This window comes from Sus scrofa, chromosome 16 (genome assembly GCF_000003025.6).
Source record: "Sus scrofa isolate TJ Tabasco breed Duroc chromosome 16, Sscrofa11.1, whole genome shotgun sequence".
In the NCBI taxonomy this organism is placed as follows: Eukaryota; Metazoa; Chordata; class Mammalia; order Artiodactyla; family Suidae; genus Sus; species Sus scrofa.
This window is the reverse complement of record NC_010458.4, coordinates 3,687,871-3,700,659: the sequence shown is the minus strand read 5'-3', so window position 1 is coordinate 3,700,659 and position 12,789 is coordinate 3,687,871. Positions and strand designations below refer to the sequence as shown.

General features: G+C 42.7%; 1 protein-coding gene across 3 annotated transcripts in view; it reads right to left on the bottom strand.

Moving 5' to 3' along the window:
* Positions 1-9,829, bottom strand: part of TRIO (trio Rho guanine nucleotide exchange factor) — a 230,724-nt gene extending 220,895 nt beyond the window's left edge. The window contains exon 1 of one of the 3 annotated variants that reach the window (XM_021077143.1): positions 8,035-9,829. In XM_021077143.1, coding sequence (XP_020932802.1) covers positions 8,035-8,089 — 55 coding nt within the window. In that variant the 5' untranslated portion in view covers positions 8,090-9,829. The remainder of the gene's footprint in view (positions 1-8,034) is intronic. The other 2 variants (XM_021077142.1, XM_021077141.1) reach the window with 2 other exon arrangements.

Below are 12,789 nucleotides of genomic sequence, written 5' to 3'. Positions count from 1 at the left end.
CTTACATAACCTGGGGTCCAGGGCCTCTCCCTCTCTCAAGGGCAGTACCCGACCCCAATGGTCAGGCTTTCCCACTCTCTCACACAAAGCCACACATAACAAGGGAAAACAAACAAACAAACAAACAAACAAACAAACAAAAAAAAAAAAACGGAGTTTCCCGGTGGCGCAGTGGTTGAAACTCAGCGCTTTCACCACTGCAGCACAGATTTGATCCCTGGTCTAAGAACTAACATCCCACATCAAGCCACTGAATGCTCTTGGTCAAAAATAGTTGTTTTTCTTTTTACTTCTACACCTGTGGCCTATGGAGGTTCCCAGGCTAGGGGCTGAAATGGAGCTGCAGCTGCCAACCCGACACAACAGCCACAGCAATGCTGGACCCTTAGCCCACTAAGTGAGAACAGGGATCAAACCCACATGCTCATGAAGACTACGTCAGGTTCTTAACCTGCTAGCCACAATGGGAACTCCTAAAAAAAATTTTTTTAAAGAGAAGAGGAGTTCCCACTGTGGCTCAGCAGGTTAAGAATCCAACTAGTATCCATGAGGATGCAGGTTCGATCCCTGGCCTTGCTCAGTGGGTTAAGGATGCAGTCTTGACGCAAGCTGCAGCATAGGTCGTAGACGCAGCACAGATCCCGAGTTGTGGTGGCTGTACCATAGGCTGGCAGCTGCAGCTCCAATTCAACCCTGAAGCTGGAAACTTCCATATGCCACAGGTGCGGCCCTAAAATAAAGAAATAAAAATTTAAAAAAAAATAAAAAGAGAGAAAGAGAGGGAGAGGGACTGAGACTGGCATTCCAGAATTTTAAAGCAGAACTAAATTAGCTTAAGAAACTGCTGTCTTTATTTTATTACTTCTAGCAGGTTTTTTAGAAAAGAAAACTTTGTTTTCTAAGTGTATGCGCTTCATTTAGTTTTACAGCTCTGGTTATCTCCTTTCAGAAGTACAGCAAGAAGGTCTCAGAACTCATGCTACACTATGAAGCTCAATTACTGTCCCATCTTAATTATTCACCTTGTCAGAAGAGGTAAATGAAAAAGCAAACAAGCAAGCAAACAAATAAATCCAGATTCTTTACTTTTAGAATGACAAAAAAAAGTCTTAAACAGAAGATGCTGGTATTTTAAAAACACATGGATCTTTACACTTTCCAGGAAGATTAACACGCCCTCGAAACAGCAGTGAAACCTAATGCCCATTCTGAACACTTACTCTGACCCACAGGTACTGCAGTCATGCAGTTCAGAAAAGTATTACATTATTCATAAGTCCAATAATTCAGGTATTAAATGGGACAACACTAAATCGCAGCTGACACATGCTAGGTATGGCACCAAGTGCTTTACACACACTCGTCTGATCGTCACAATAATCCTGTTAGATTTCCTCATGCCAGCTTTATCATGAAAGACACTGGGGCTCCAAGAGTTTAAATACAGACAAAGGGACAAGGCTAGCATATCACAGCAGGGTCCTGCACCCTGGCAAGAACTTCCATAATTTTCACACTAGTGGCTTTAGTTCTAAGTAATAAAAATACCAGAAGGACCACTAAATGATGGGTTCCTAGGCCTTTATTATGAATGAAAGGTACTATGAAAAGGGAGAAGCAGTAAATGACAGAATGTCATCAGGAAATAATCTTTTAAAACATTGGATAGTATTTTTAGGGAAATATCAATGTCTCCAGTTTTGGGGAATACCTCTTGTCCCCAGGATGAGAGAGGTAACAACTGCAATATTTTATTTTATTTTATTTTATTTTATTTGCTTTTTAGCGCCACACCTACAGCATATGGAAGTTCCCAGGCTAGAGGTCAAACTGGAGCTGCAGCTGAAGCCTATGTCACAGCCACAGCAACGCCCGATCCAAGCCATATCTGTGACCTACATCGAGATTTGCAGCAACTCCAGACCCTTAACCCACTAAAGTGATGCCAAAGACGGAACCCATCCCAACGGTAATAGTCAGGTTCTTAACCCGCTGAGCCACAACAGGAATGCCTATAGTATTTTTTAAATTTTCCAACACCATTCTTTCTCCCCAAAAAAATAAAACACAATCTTCTTGATCAAAAATATTATATACATCAACACATATTACAGAAACCTGCATTTTAAGAAATACAGTATATTTGTATTAAAACATTTGCCCCACTTTTGGTAAAAAGAATACCATCTCACATTTTTCTGGACCACCATTCTGAATTTTTTAAATGCAACATAATGTGTTGCTAAATGCTCATGACCCCTGCTCCACTGTCCTACCTCTGGGATCACTGTATCTCCCAATGGGAGGGAGATGGACTCCAGCATAGTCATGAAAAACAAAACCTAAAATCTGCCCATTAGGGACACCCCACCAGAATCAACAGGTGTGCACACTGCATGTGGCCATTCAGTTCTCTACAAGAGTGAGAAGGAACTGCAGTGTGTCCAGAAGCTCTGGCTGCCTCTGTAATGGCTTCATTGTCATCTAGAGATGCCCCCGAGCTGGCGGCACTGATGGGAAGTCCCCTGGGACCTGCTGACAAGCTTATCCACCAAACAGGCTCTCATCTGTCTCCTAGAAAATGCTCACTTAAACTTGAACTTGAATTTTAAGATTGGGGGGGGGGGATCATTTTGCCTTTTCCCCCTTCCCAGAAGAGTTTCAGAAAACTGACCAGGATAATTTTAAACTTCATCAAAAATCACTCATGGGAGATCCTGTCGTGGCTCAGTGGTTAACGAATCCGACTAGGAACCATGAAGTTGCGGGTTCGATCTCTGCCCTTGCTCAGTGGGTTAAGGATCTGGCGTTGCTGTGAGCTGTGGTGTAGGTTGCAGATGCGGCTCGGATCCCGCGTTGCTGTGGCTGTGGTGTAGGCCGGTGGCTACAGCTCCGATTGGACCCCTAGCCTGGGAATCTCCATATGCCATGGGTGCGGCCCAAGAAAATGGCAAAAAGACAAAAAAAAAAAAAAAAAAATCACTCATGAAGTAAAAAATGACATATTCTTCACTAAATAATTTGATCATTTGTTTTCACCTGCTAACCTCCCTGCACAGAGACACACCTTCCAGCCTGTGCTGTGTCACAGTCAGTGACAGGCAGCTGCCAACCACCCATCTGAGGATCCTTTCCAATAAGTTTAAAAAAAAAATCTTAGAATTGATGAAATGTATTCATATTAGTTCAGACGAACATTGTCTCTGAACCTCAAGGAGCTTAAAAATCAACTCCACAGGTGTCTGTTTACATTATCTTCTCTAAGATTTAACTTGGTGCCACTATCATGGAAGGTACACAAATGAAAATACTGGAGTTCCCATTGTGGCTCCAGCAGGTTAAGACCCCAACATAGTGTTCATGAGGATGCGGGTTCAACCCCTGGCCTCACAGGGTAGGTAAATGATCTGGCTGTAAGCTGTGGTGTAGGTTGCAGATATGGCTCAGATCTGCTGTTGCTGTGGCTGTGGCATAGGCTAGCAGCTGCAACTCCAATTTAACCCCTAGCCTGGAAACTTCCACGTGCCAGAGGTGCAGTCTTAAAAAGAAAATACTAACCAAGTGAGATGAAGCAGAAAAGCCACAAGTTCACGATTCTTGTTCATTATCAATAAAAATAAGAGCCGCTTCAGCTACCAGGTACACTCCAATGTGGCTGATGTCAACACCCTGCCTCAAGGTGAGGCAGGCACGGCAGAGGTCAGTCCCACTTTATAGAAGGGAAACTCAGCGCCTTAGTTCTTACAATGAAAAGGGCAGGAAATCCACTTCCTGCACCTACCAACGTCACAGGATATCTACGCATGAGAGAGTTTTAAAGCTTCTGGACCTCTGTGTGTCTGGAACTGGAAACCAACAATTCATTAAGGTTGTCTGCTGATCCAAATGCTGGGTTAATCAAAAAACAACAACGAAGTGAAGTTTTTGCTCATAATGACACTGTTTTGCTTTCACTTCTTAAAAAACCTGCCTCCTCTCTGCCATTCCTCCCTCCATAGCACATTTCATTTGTTTAAGTCATCCATCACCTTCCAGCAACTATACCCTTTACACATTCTTGTCTGTCTCCCTTCCAGAATGGAAGCCCCCAGAGGCAGGCTTCTGTGTTCATTCACTGACATCTGTATACCCTCAGTGCCTAGTAACATGCTGGCAAATAGAAGAGATTCAATCAATATTCTCTAAATGAATGGATTCTTCTCTTATGTTACAAACATAAGTAATACAAATACCTGCTATCGGGTATCAGGAAGTTAAAATGGAAATGCCTGATGAACATTCCTATAGAAACATAGATGCAAAATGAACCAAGCTTTATTTTAATATTAGGAAGAAAGCTGGAAAAGGGGCCTACAGAATAGCTCTATGAGACACGCCTTTCCTTAAACCCAGTGGCACTCACTTCCTTCTTAAGAAAGGGAACTTCAGGGGACCTGGTCTCGTGTGCAGTGTAGCCCAGAACCGTGTGCAGTGTAGCCCAGAACCGACCACAGAAACAGCTAGATTCAGAGTCACCCTTTTATCTTTAAATGAATTTCTTTGACCCAAAGAAATTCAACTCACCTTTTACCCAAGAAGAATTAACTTCTTTTTCCTTTTTTTTTAATTGAAGTACAGTTAAGTTACAGTATTGAGAATAAATTTCTTTTGTAAGAAATGCACTCTTACTTTGAGAAGTATTACGTAAATTTCAATGAACCAATACAACACTACAGATCAATTATACTTCAATTAGAGAGAGAGAAACAAAAATTTTCAATGAACCAATTTTATTTTTCTGGGCTTGACCCTCATTTGAATTTCTGGTTTAGAACACCACTGAAAACAGTTCTTCACTCCACGCCGAGGAACAGTAACTCACTAATCATGAAGAGCAAACTTTTCCAAAGGAAAGCTCTGAAAAAGTGTGGTCTGTAAAGAGAAATTTATGGCTACTATCTATTATGTCTGCTATCAACCAACAAAATTTTGCTAACAGGGTGTCCACTGGGCCCCTGCTCAAGGCCAACAGCTGGCCAGCCTTGACCTCTACATGCTCACCAGCCCGGTACCTCGCTACTGGCTAGTGTTGAAGATGGAAATTTGCTTACAGAATCCTGCCAGTGAAAGGACCTGGTCCAGCGCCTGAAGGCCTGCAGCGGAACCTGGCCTTCCAGTCCATCACGACAGCCTCGGACTGTGCCAGATGCCAACAAGAATACGCAAAATGATGGGAGGTCCCCCTTTCCTTCCCAAGAAATACAGAATTTTCTGTAAAAACTGAAACAAAGAACTAGGGACAGTGGTCCCAACACTTAACAGCAAACATCTGGGCAACCAAACCCTACATTCGGATCAATCCCCCACTTAGAGAGGTGACTTTCACCTTGACCTCTGCAAAAAAAAAGCTGCTCTAAAACAGTAACTCTGACGTCCATCAATCGGCACCTGCTAAGGTGTAGACACAGCAGTCACACACAGCTGTAGGAAGGACGGGCAGCTCCATAGGGACTGCTATACACTGCTGCCTAGGATGTTGTTCAAGGTGAGAGAAGTAAGGCGGAGAGAATGGCGCATACATAATACATTACTGCCTGTCTGGGTGAGATGAGACTACAGGGATGGAGAGAGACAGAGAGTGCTCTTATTTTAAAAGTATAAGAACTAAACCAAAAACTAAAGGAAAGCAAAAAAGGTTACTTACTAGATAGGGAAGGTACAGGGTAAAGGAGGAGAGAAACTAGACCTGCTTTGATCACGCCTTATCTGCAACTTCTTTTTAGTTTTTAACCCTCAAATGAGGTACAAATTTTACTTAATATTGAAGCAAGATTAGGTGGTTGTTTTTTTAAGCCTTAAAAAAGTTAAGTAAAGTGAGACAAATGATCCTGAGTTTCAGGTTGGAAGGAACCTGATCCACTTGGGGAGGAACTATTTTGTATGACTTTAACACACAGTAGCAGGGCTACACATTCCTGGTGGCATATTCGTTTAGGACAGCAAAAGAACAGAAGTATTAAGTTATTCTGGCCACAAAATAGGAAATACTATAAAACTGTGTACCTACTAATTCCATTTGCTAACACAGCTGGTACAAGTCCTATCATCTGTGATATTTCAAAACAGTTCTGAACTGACTTACTGCAGTGCAAAACTTCACTCCCCACTAAAGACATCCAACTTTAATTAGCCTTGCATAATTTAAGGTTTCAGTAAAGACTCATGATAAACTCTGAAAGGTTGACTTTGTTTCTTTGATTGGTTGAAAGAGAAACAGTTTAGTTTTGACAACTTACATAGAAATGCCATCTATTAATATATTCTGTATTAAATGCTTAAGAAAAGAATGAACACAAAATAAAAATCATCCAACTTAGCCGTTCTTTACCTGCCACCTCCACTAGCTCACAAGCTTAACGAGAAGAAGGTGGAATAACACAAGGTTTAGGAACAAAAGAAAGGACAGAAGGAGCAGGTGTCCTCATCAAAGCTGTAGGCTTTAAAACAAAACAGTGACCAATGTGTGGGATCTGCTTTCTTTAGGCTTTTCTTACTAAAGCCTCCAATACTTATAAGTAGGTCTTTTTATTAGTACAGCAACATTAAAATCCACCTGTGAACTAGTCAGGAGTTCATAAAACTGGCATGAGCCCATATTATGCAGTTCGTCAGTAAATGATTAGAAAACAGCCAACACTACTTTGAAAACAGTATATTGAAAACAAAGGGCTGTTTTTTCCTTTCATTTTTTTTTTTTTACCATAGTTTTCTAACAATCTAAAGCACCTTTGTCTTTTCATGAATTTCTTACTCTTCTATTAACCTTCTATTTTGAAGTAGATACACTTGAGTAAAATCACCAAACTGTTTTAACAGGGGCCAAGAAACACTTTTGGACAGAATGCAAGATAAGCTGGGCAGAAACACCACAGGAAGCTGCATCCCAAATACATATCAGTCCCTCATGCTAAACAGACCCACGGAACATATAAAAGTAGTCAGCAGTGTCACAAACTTAAAATAAAAATGTGTTCAAGAAGAGACATCAGATCAGCAGAGAATGCCTGACTGAGAAAGACAACAATTTATCAGGGAAATACACCCAGGAAGGCCATCTAAAAGCATGCGACAGTCTACAGATTTATTTCCTACTAAAACAGGGCAGAAAACTGCAAACCTTTGTTTCGCAACAAGTGAACTGGTGCTAAGAGGTGTTATACCCAATGCTGTACTGTTCATGGGGCAAGGACTCCTTGAGGAGACAAGCAAAAAAGCCCTAAAGCTCTGTGCAGAGGAGAGGGCAGAGAGTCTGTCCCCACACCACAGCATGGCCAGGAGACCCAAGGACCAGCTAGTAGAGGACAGGACTTTCAAGGTCCAGGACACGGTTTCTAAGAACTCGGGGACCAGAGCACAAGAACCAAAGGTAAGGACACATCTACACATCGTCACATTCATACCCCTTCTGCTGAGATGAGAGATTTTAAGAAATCAGTTTTTGGAGTCACTGCTGTGGCTCGGCAGCAACGAACCCAACTAGTATCCATGAGGACATGGGTTCAATCCCTGGCCCTGCTCAATGGGTTAAGGATCCAGATTGCCATGAGCTGTGGCAAATGCAGTCTGGATCCTGCATTTCTGTGGCTATGGTATAGGCTGGTAGCTGCAGCTCTGACTCAACCCGTAGCCTAGGAACTTCCATATGCTGCAGGTGCAGATCTAAAAAAAAAAAAAAAAAAAAAAAAAAAAAAAAAAAAAAGTCTTTTTACCTAAGTGTGATAAAACACCCAAATGTTTGTTAAATGACAGACATGAACATATTTTCATCACCAATGCTATTTGACCTATGATGTGCCTGCCAAGGTAGAAGAAAATACCCAGGGCACTAATTTTTAAGGAAAATGCTACATGAATAAAGCAGTTAAGAATCCATCAAAATGCCAATGCTTTTATGTGTATAACAGGTGAGCCAGTTTATAGTTTAGTATTTCAGACCCTCACATTGTATCAAAGCAGTGAGAAGGAACAAAAGCAGATTAGAAAGTTAAACTTTACCTGAAAGGTATGCAACTTTTTCCTTTAAAATTGGCAAAACATCCATAGCTTTCATTTCATCATTTTTTCGAAACCCTGAAATACATAAGGAGAAAATAAGATTACCAAGTTGCTTGAGTGTCCTTTAATTTCTGAACCATCCTAGCTCAAATCTCACCACAGCTGCTTTCTTCACACCCATTAAATCAACTGGAGAAATATCATTATTTGAAATCATTTGAATTCTTTGAAGGAAAGTCTCTGATCACAAGACCACTTCTATTGTAATGCTCAAGAATGAGCTACAGACCCAGACCCAGAGTCTCCCGTACCCAGCAGGCTCTCGGTCATTTCTATATTTGGTCCCCAAAAAACAGGATATGAAATCAGTCCAGGCAGTTTCCAAAATATTCATTTTAATTTCATAGATTAACATAAACACTGGCAAATAAAGCAGTAATATTGTTTATAAAAAAACCCATTCATGGCACACCTGAACCTCTAGGGGGAGCTCAAAGCCTCCTCCTAATAGACTTTCCAATCCAGTTAAAAATAAACATTGTCAGGGAGGAGAGCAGGGATTATAAATAGCTGGGGACTGGCCACTGCTCCCTCCTGGCTCTGTCCTTCCAGGTTTTCTGGGTCATGCCCCCCTGGAGGAATGTCACTGGTTAATGTGGTCAGATGGCCTGGTGTCACCCGCTTCACAGGATGGCCAAGGTCCCTCCTTCTCACATCAGGCCAATTCTCCCCAAGCCCCAGCATCGTAGAAGGCCAAGTGGAAATACTGTGGCAAGGAGGCACGCAGCAGGCAATTTAGGCCAAGCCAATATCCATCTAAACAAAAGGAATTCTGGCAGCCCAAATACGGCTGGCCCAGCACTTCAGGGCAAATGCCCACGTGGGAGGTTGGGGTCAGACACGTTCATCCTCAGCATTTTTCTCTGGGACAGCTCCACCAGAGGTAATCTAGGTTTGGGAGGCCAGCCATCCTCATCAAAACCAGTGACTATCATTAATGGCAGAGCCATCTCTAGAAAGAACTAAAGACTGCTGCCCCATCTCTATTTTCCTGTCTGTTTTTGCCAAAACAGTACAAGGAAGTCTTTATTGAAAATACTTGTGAACTTGTATTGTAAGCCTGGGAACAACTGAAGCAAGAGACAGACCCAGAATTAAAAGCAAGAAAAGAGCTCTCAGTAAATGACGGAGCTTCCACTAAGGTGTCCCTGAGCAGTTCCTGTGGACCAGCCCTGCCGCAGGTTTAGCTTATAAAACCCACTGTCTAAGGAGGGCACAGGAGGGTGACCAAATGCACACACCAGGAAAGAGGAAATGACTTTAAAGTTCAGCCTGAGGGTGGGGTCCGGCCTAAGCCACCTGGGGCTACTAAAAGCAAGTCAGGACAGGGCAACCTCGGCCGCAAGAGGAGGAGAACCAAGAGGAGAAACTGTGGAGAGAAGGGGAGCCCCAGATTCTGTATATAAACTTGGCCCAAACCTCTGGCTGCCCACCGAGCCAGCACGTTGGGGGCAGGTTCCAAGCAGCTCCTGCTCCACATGAAGGGTAAGGACCTAAGTCCAGACTGGAATGGCACCCACTGCAGAGCCCAGCAGGCAGAAACAAGCCCACAGACTGCAACAAAACCAGCACCTTTTGGAGGAATCTGACAGAATCTGGTCGCTACAACATATTACTGAACAAAACAAAGAATGGGTAGATCAGTAACCATCCTTTCCATGGACGACTTAACACAGGAATGAAGGGCTCTGTGTTAAGGATGCAACCATGACACTGACAATCATCAGAGACTTTGTGCAAAGATGGCAGCAAACACATCTGGACGCTGACCCTGAGGTCCAGGTCCAGGGCCTTGGCAGCACTACCCAGCCGGCTGTGAAAGGGCTCGGCAACCCAGGCCTCCAGATCGCCAGGCCGGTTTGCTTTCCAATACACCATGCTTTGTGCTGGCAGCACCCCAAGCTCTTAAAACAGTGGCTATTTATAAAAGGCAGAACAAGAGCCAAGGTTCTGCAATTTCATCCTTAAGGTTCCTTCAAAACTCTTGAATGGACACAATGTAGTCTCAGCAATTCATCACAGGTCATTGGGTAATCCACTCCATGTGTCTGCAAAGACTGATTACACCTCAACTCCAACCGAGGTGGAGAGAGATGGCAGTGGGGTAAATGCAAAGAACAGTTAGGGGAGCTCCTGTTGTGGCTCAACCAGTTAAGAACTAGACAAGTATCCACGAGGATGAGGGTTTGATCCTTGGCCTTGCCCGGTAAGTTAAGAATCTGACGTTGCTGTGAGCTGCAGTGTAGGTTGCTGATACAGCTCGGATCCAGTGTTGTTGAGGTGTAGGCCTCAGCTGTAGCTCTGATTTGACACCTAGCCCAGAAACTTCCATATGTTGCAGGTGTGGCCATTAAAAAAAAAAAAAAAAAAAAAAAAAAAAAAGGAATTAGGCACCAGGGCAGCCCTCACAGAGACAAGCTCATAAATACCTAGAGAAAAATGTACAGTATGAAAGACTCTGTAAGCAGCACAAAGTACTACAGGACCCAGGCAATGGAGAAAGCAGATCAAATGACAGAAATACTGGGAAGGAGGAAGCTGTAGCTGTGATCCCAATCTACAGGTATTTGAAAATATCAGATAAGAAAATGCATGCTTCCTACTGGTCCCTCGTAGCCTATGCCCCAAGATGCCCTGGTCAGAACACAGCAGAACCCTGGGACTCTGCCAACTCGGAACTCCACCTATTTATTAACACCCCTGATGGAGTGAAGGATGCTAGTTAGAGAGGCTATGTCACAGGCTATCCCACAGGAAGAATATCCTACCGATGTGAGAACAAAGTCAAGAACACAAAACTTGACAATGAAAACCTCCATCTCCCACATTCCACTGTTAGCTACAGACTCACTCCCATGTATCCTTAGTTTCTTTAAAATGTAGTTGCTTTTGCCTGTCGGTCCCTGAATTGCCCTCTGAAATTGAGACTCACAGTTTTCTAGAGGAAGAAAGGCACATGACTCAATGGCTACATTGGTGTTGAAATGCATTAAATTCTATTGTGATATATGTACGTGCCTGAACATAGACTGGAATATAAATTCCAAATGCTTTTACCACATATTTTTGCTAAATATGTCACAAAAAAGAGATTTTTGTTTTGTTTTGGCCTAGAACACAGCATGCACAAGTTCCTGCGCCAAGGATGGAACCTGAGCCACAGCAGTGACAACACTGAGTCCCTTAACCACTAGGCTGCCAGGGAACTCCCTAGAGAAATTAATTTTATTAAAATTGAAGATGAAAACTTCTAAAACAGAAAATAAAATTTAAAAAAAAGCAGAAATAAAACTAACCACACAAAGAAATAGTTTGTGGCTATTATTAGGCTGGTCACCTAAGTATTATTTTCAATCTTTTTTCCATTTTTAAAAACACACCCAACAGGGCAAAGACTGAGGAAGCCTGTACATTTACTAAAGCTAGATTAAATATATCACATAACTTTCAATAAAAAGCAGGAAGAACTCAGCTATGAAATGTCCTCAGATCAAAAGGCAGATCTTGTTCCATGCCCTGAAGAGCTATTTATGAAAACAGAGTGCATGACTACAAAAAAATTACAAATAAATGCTCCTGTGCTATTCCGGTGACTCTAGATTACACTGTAGATAGGACAACTCCCACTGTGCTCTTTCCTCACACATTAAAGGATCGAGCTGTGGTCCTGAAACTTCTGGAACAAAAGGGCACACTGGGCGACTACCCAAGAAGTACACACCTGCCCCCACCCACCCAACCATGCTCATGGAGAGGGAAAGGACTGGCAGATGCCACCTTGGAGACACCTGTGAGATCCTAGACCACGTCTGTGCCACAGATCAGGAGTCAGCAGCACTTTTACTTCCCAGTGTCATCAAGCTTAATAGATGGCACAGAGAGAATTTCAGTAAAATAAGGAGAAAAGGGGCAGAAAGAGAGGAGCAGCATGAAAGGTGATAACTAACAGAGGTAAACGGCCAAAGTCAGAGGACATTTAGCTGTACCCATTTCATGAATTACCTACTTTTAAAATTACACAGGCCTATGGAAGTGTGTGCAGAGGGACTGGATACTTGGTACAATTTATAGTAGATTTTTCTATCTGAGACAAAGAAGCCAAAGCGAATTTTAATGAAAGGCTAGCTCAGGGGACAGTGCACAGGGCACAGGATGTGGTCAGCCGCCTTAGTTGCCGAGGGCGTGTCCCAGGGGACTCCTAAATGGAAGGCAACAACTGCTCTTTCAAACCAAACCTGAAAGAAATTTGACCGGAATATTCACGTGCTAACATGTGCCATTACTCTCAGACCGCGACATTAAAATTTGCTGAATGCTATTGGGGGGAAAGGGTTAGGGTTTAAAATCTGATTTTATCATTGTTAATAAAAATGTGCAGTTAGTGGCTGATGATTTTCTACCCTCTTTCCCAGTTTTAGTCAATACAAATAAAGGCCTTTTTCAAAAATAATCAAATTTGAAGATTTAAGGGTTTTAACATATTCACTTAAAAAATATCTCAACCTCCAAGGTTCGGCATGATATGACTTGCCAAGCTGCATTCTGCTATCAATCTTTCCTTTTCACACTGCTGTTTGGTTCAGCAGTGCTGTCTCCCTGAGGTACATTTTAACCCCTCTCCCAAATCATTCACATTATGCTGCCCATCAAGGGGACAGTTCTTCTCCCTCTTCCTCTAAATCTGCCTGCTGGCCA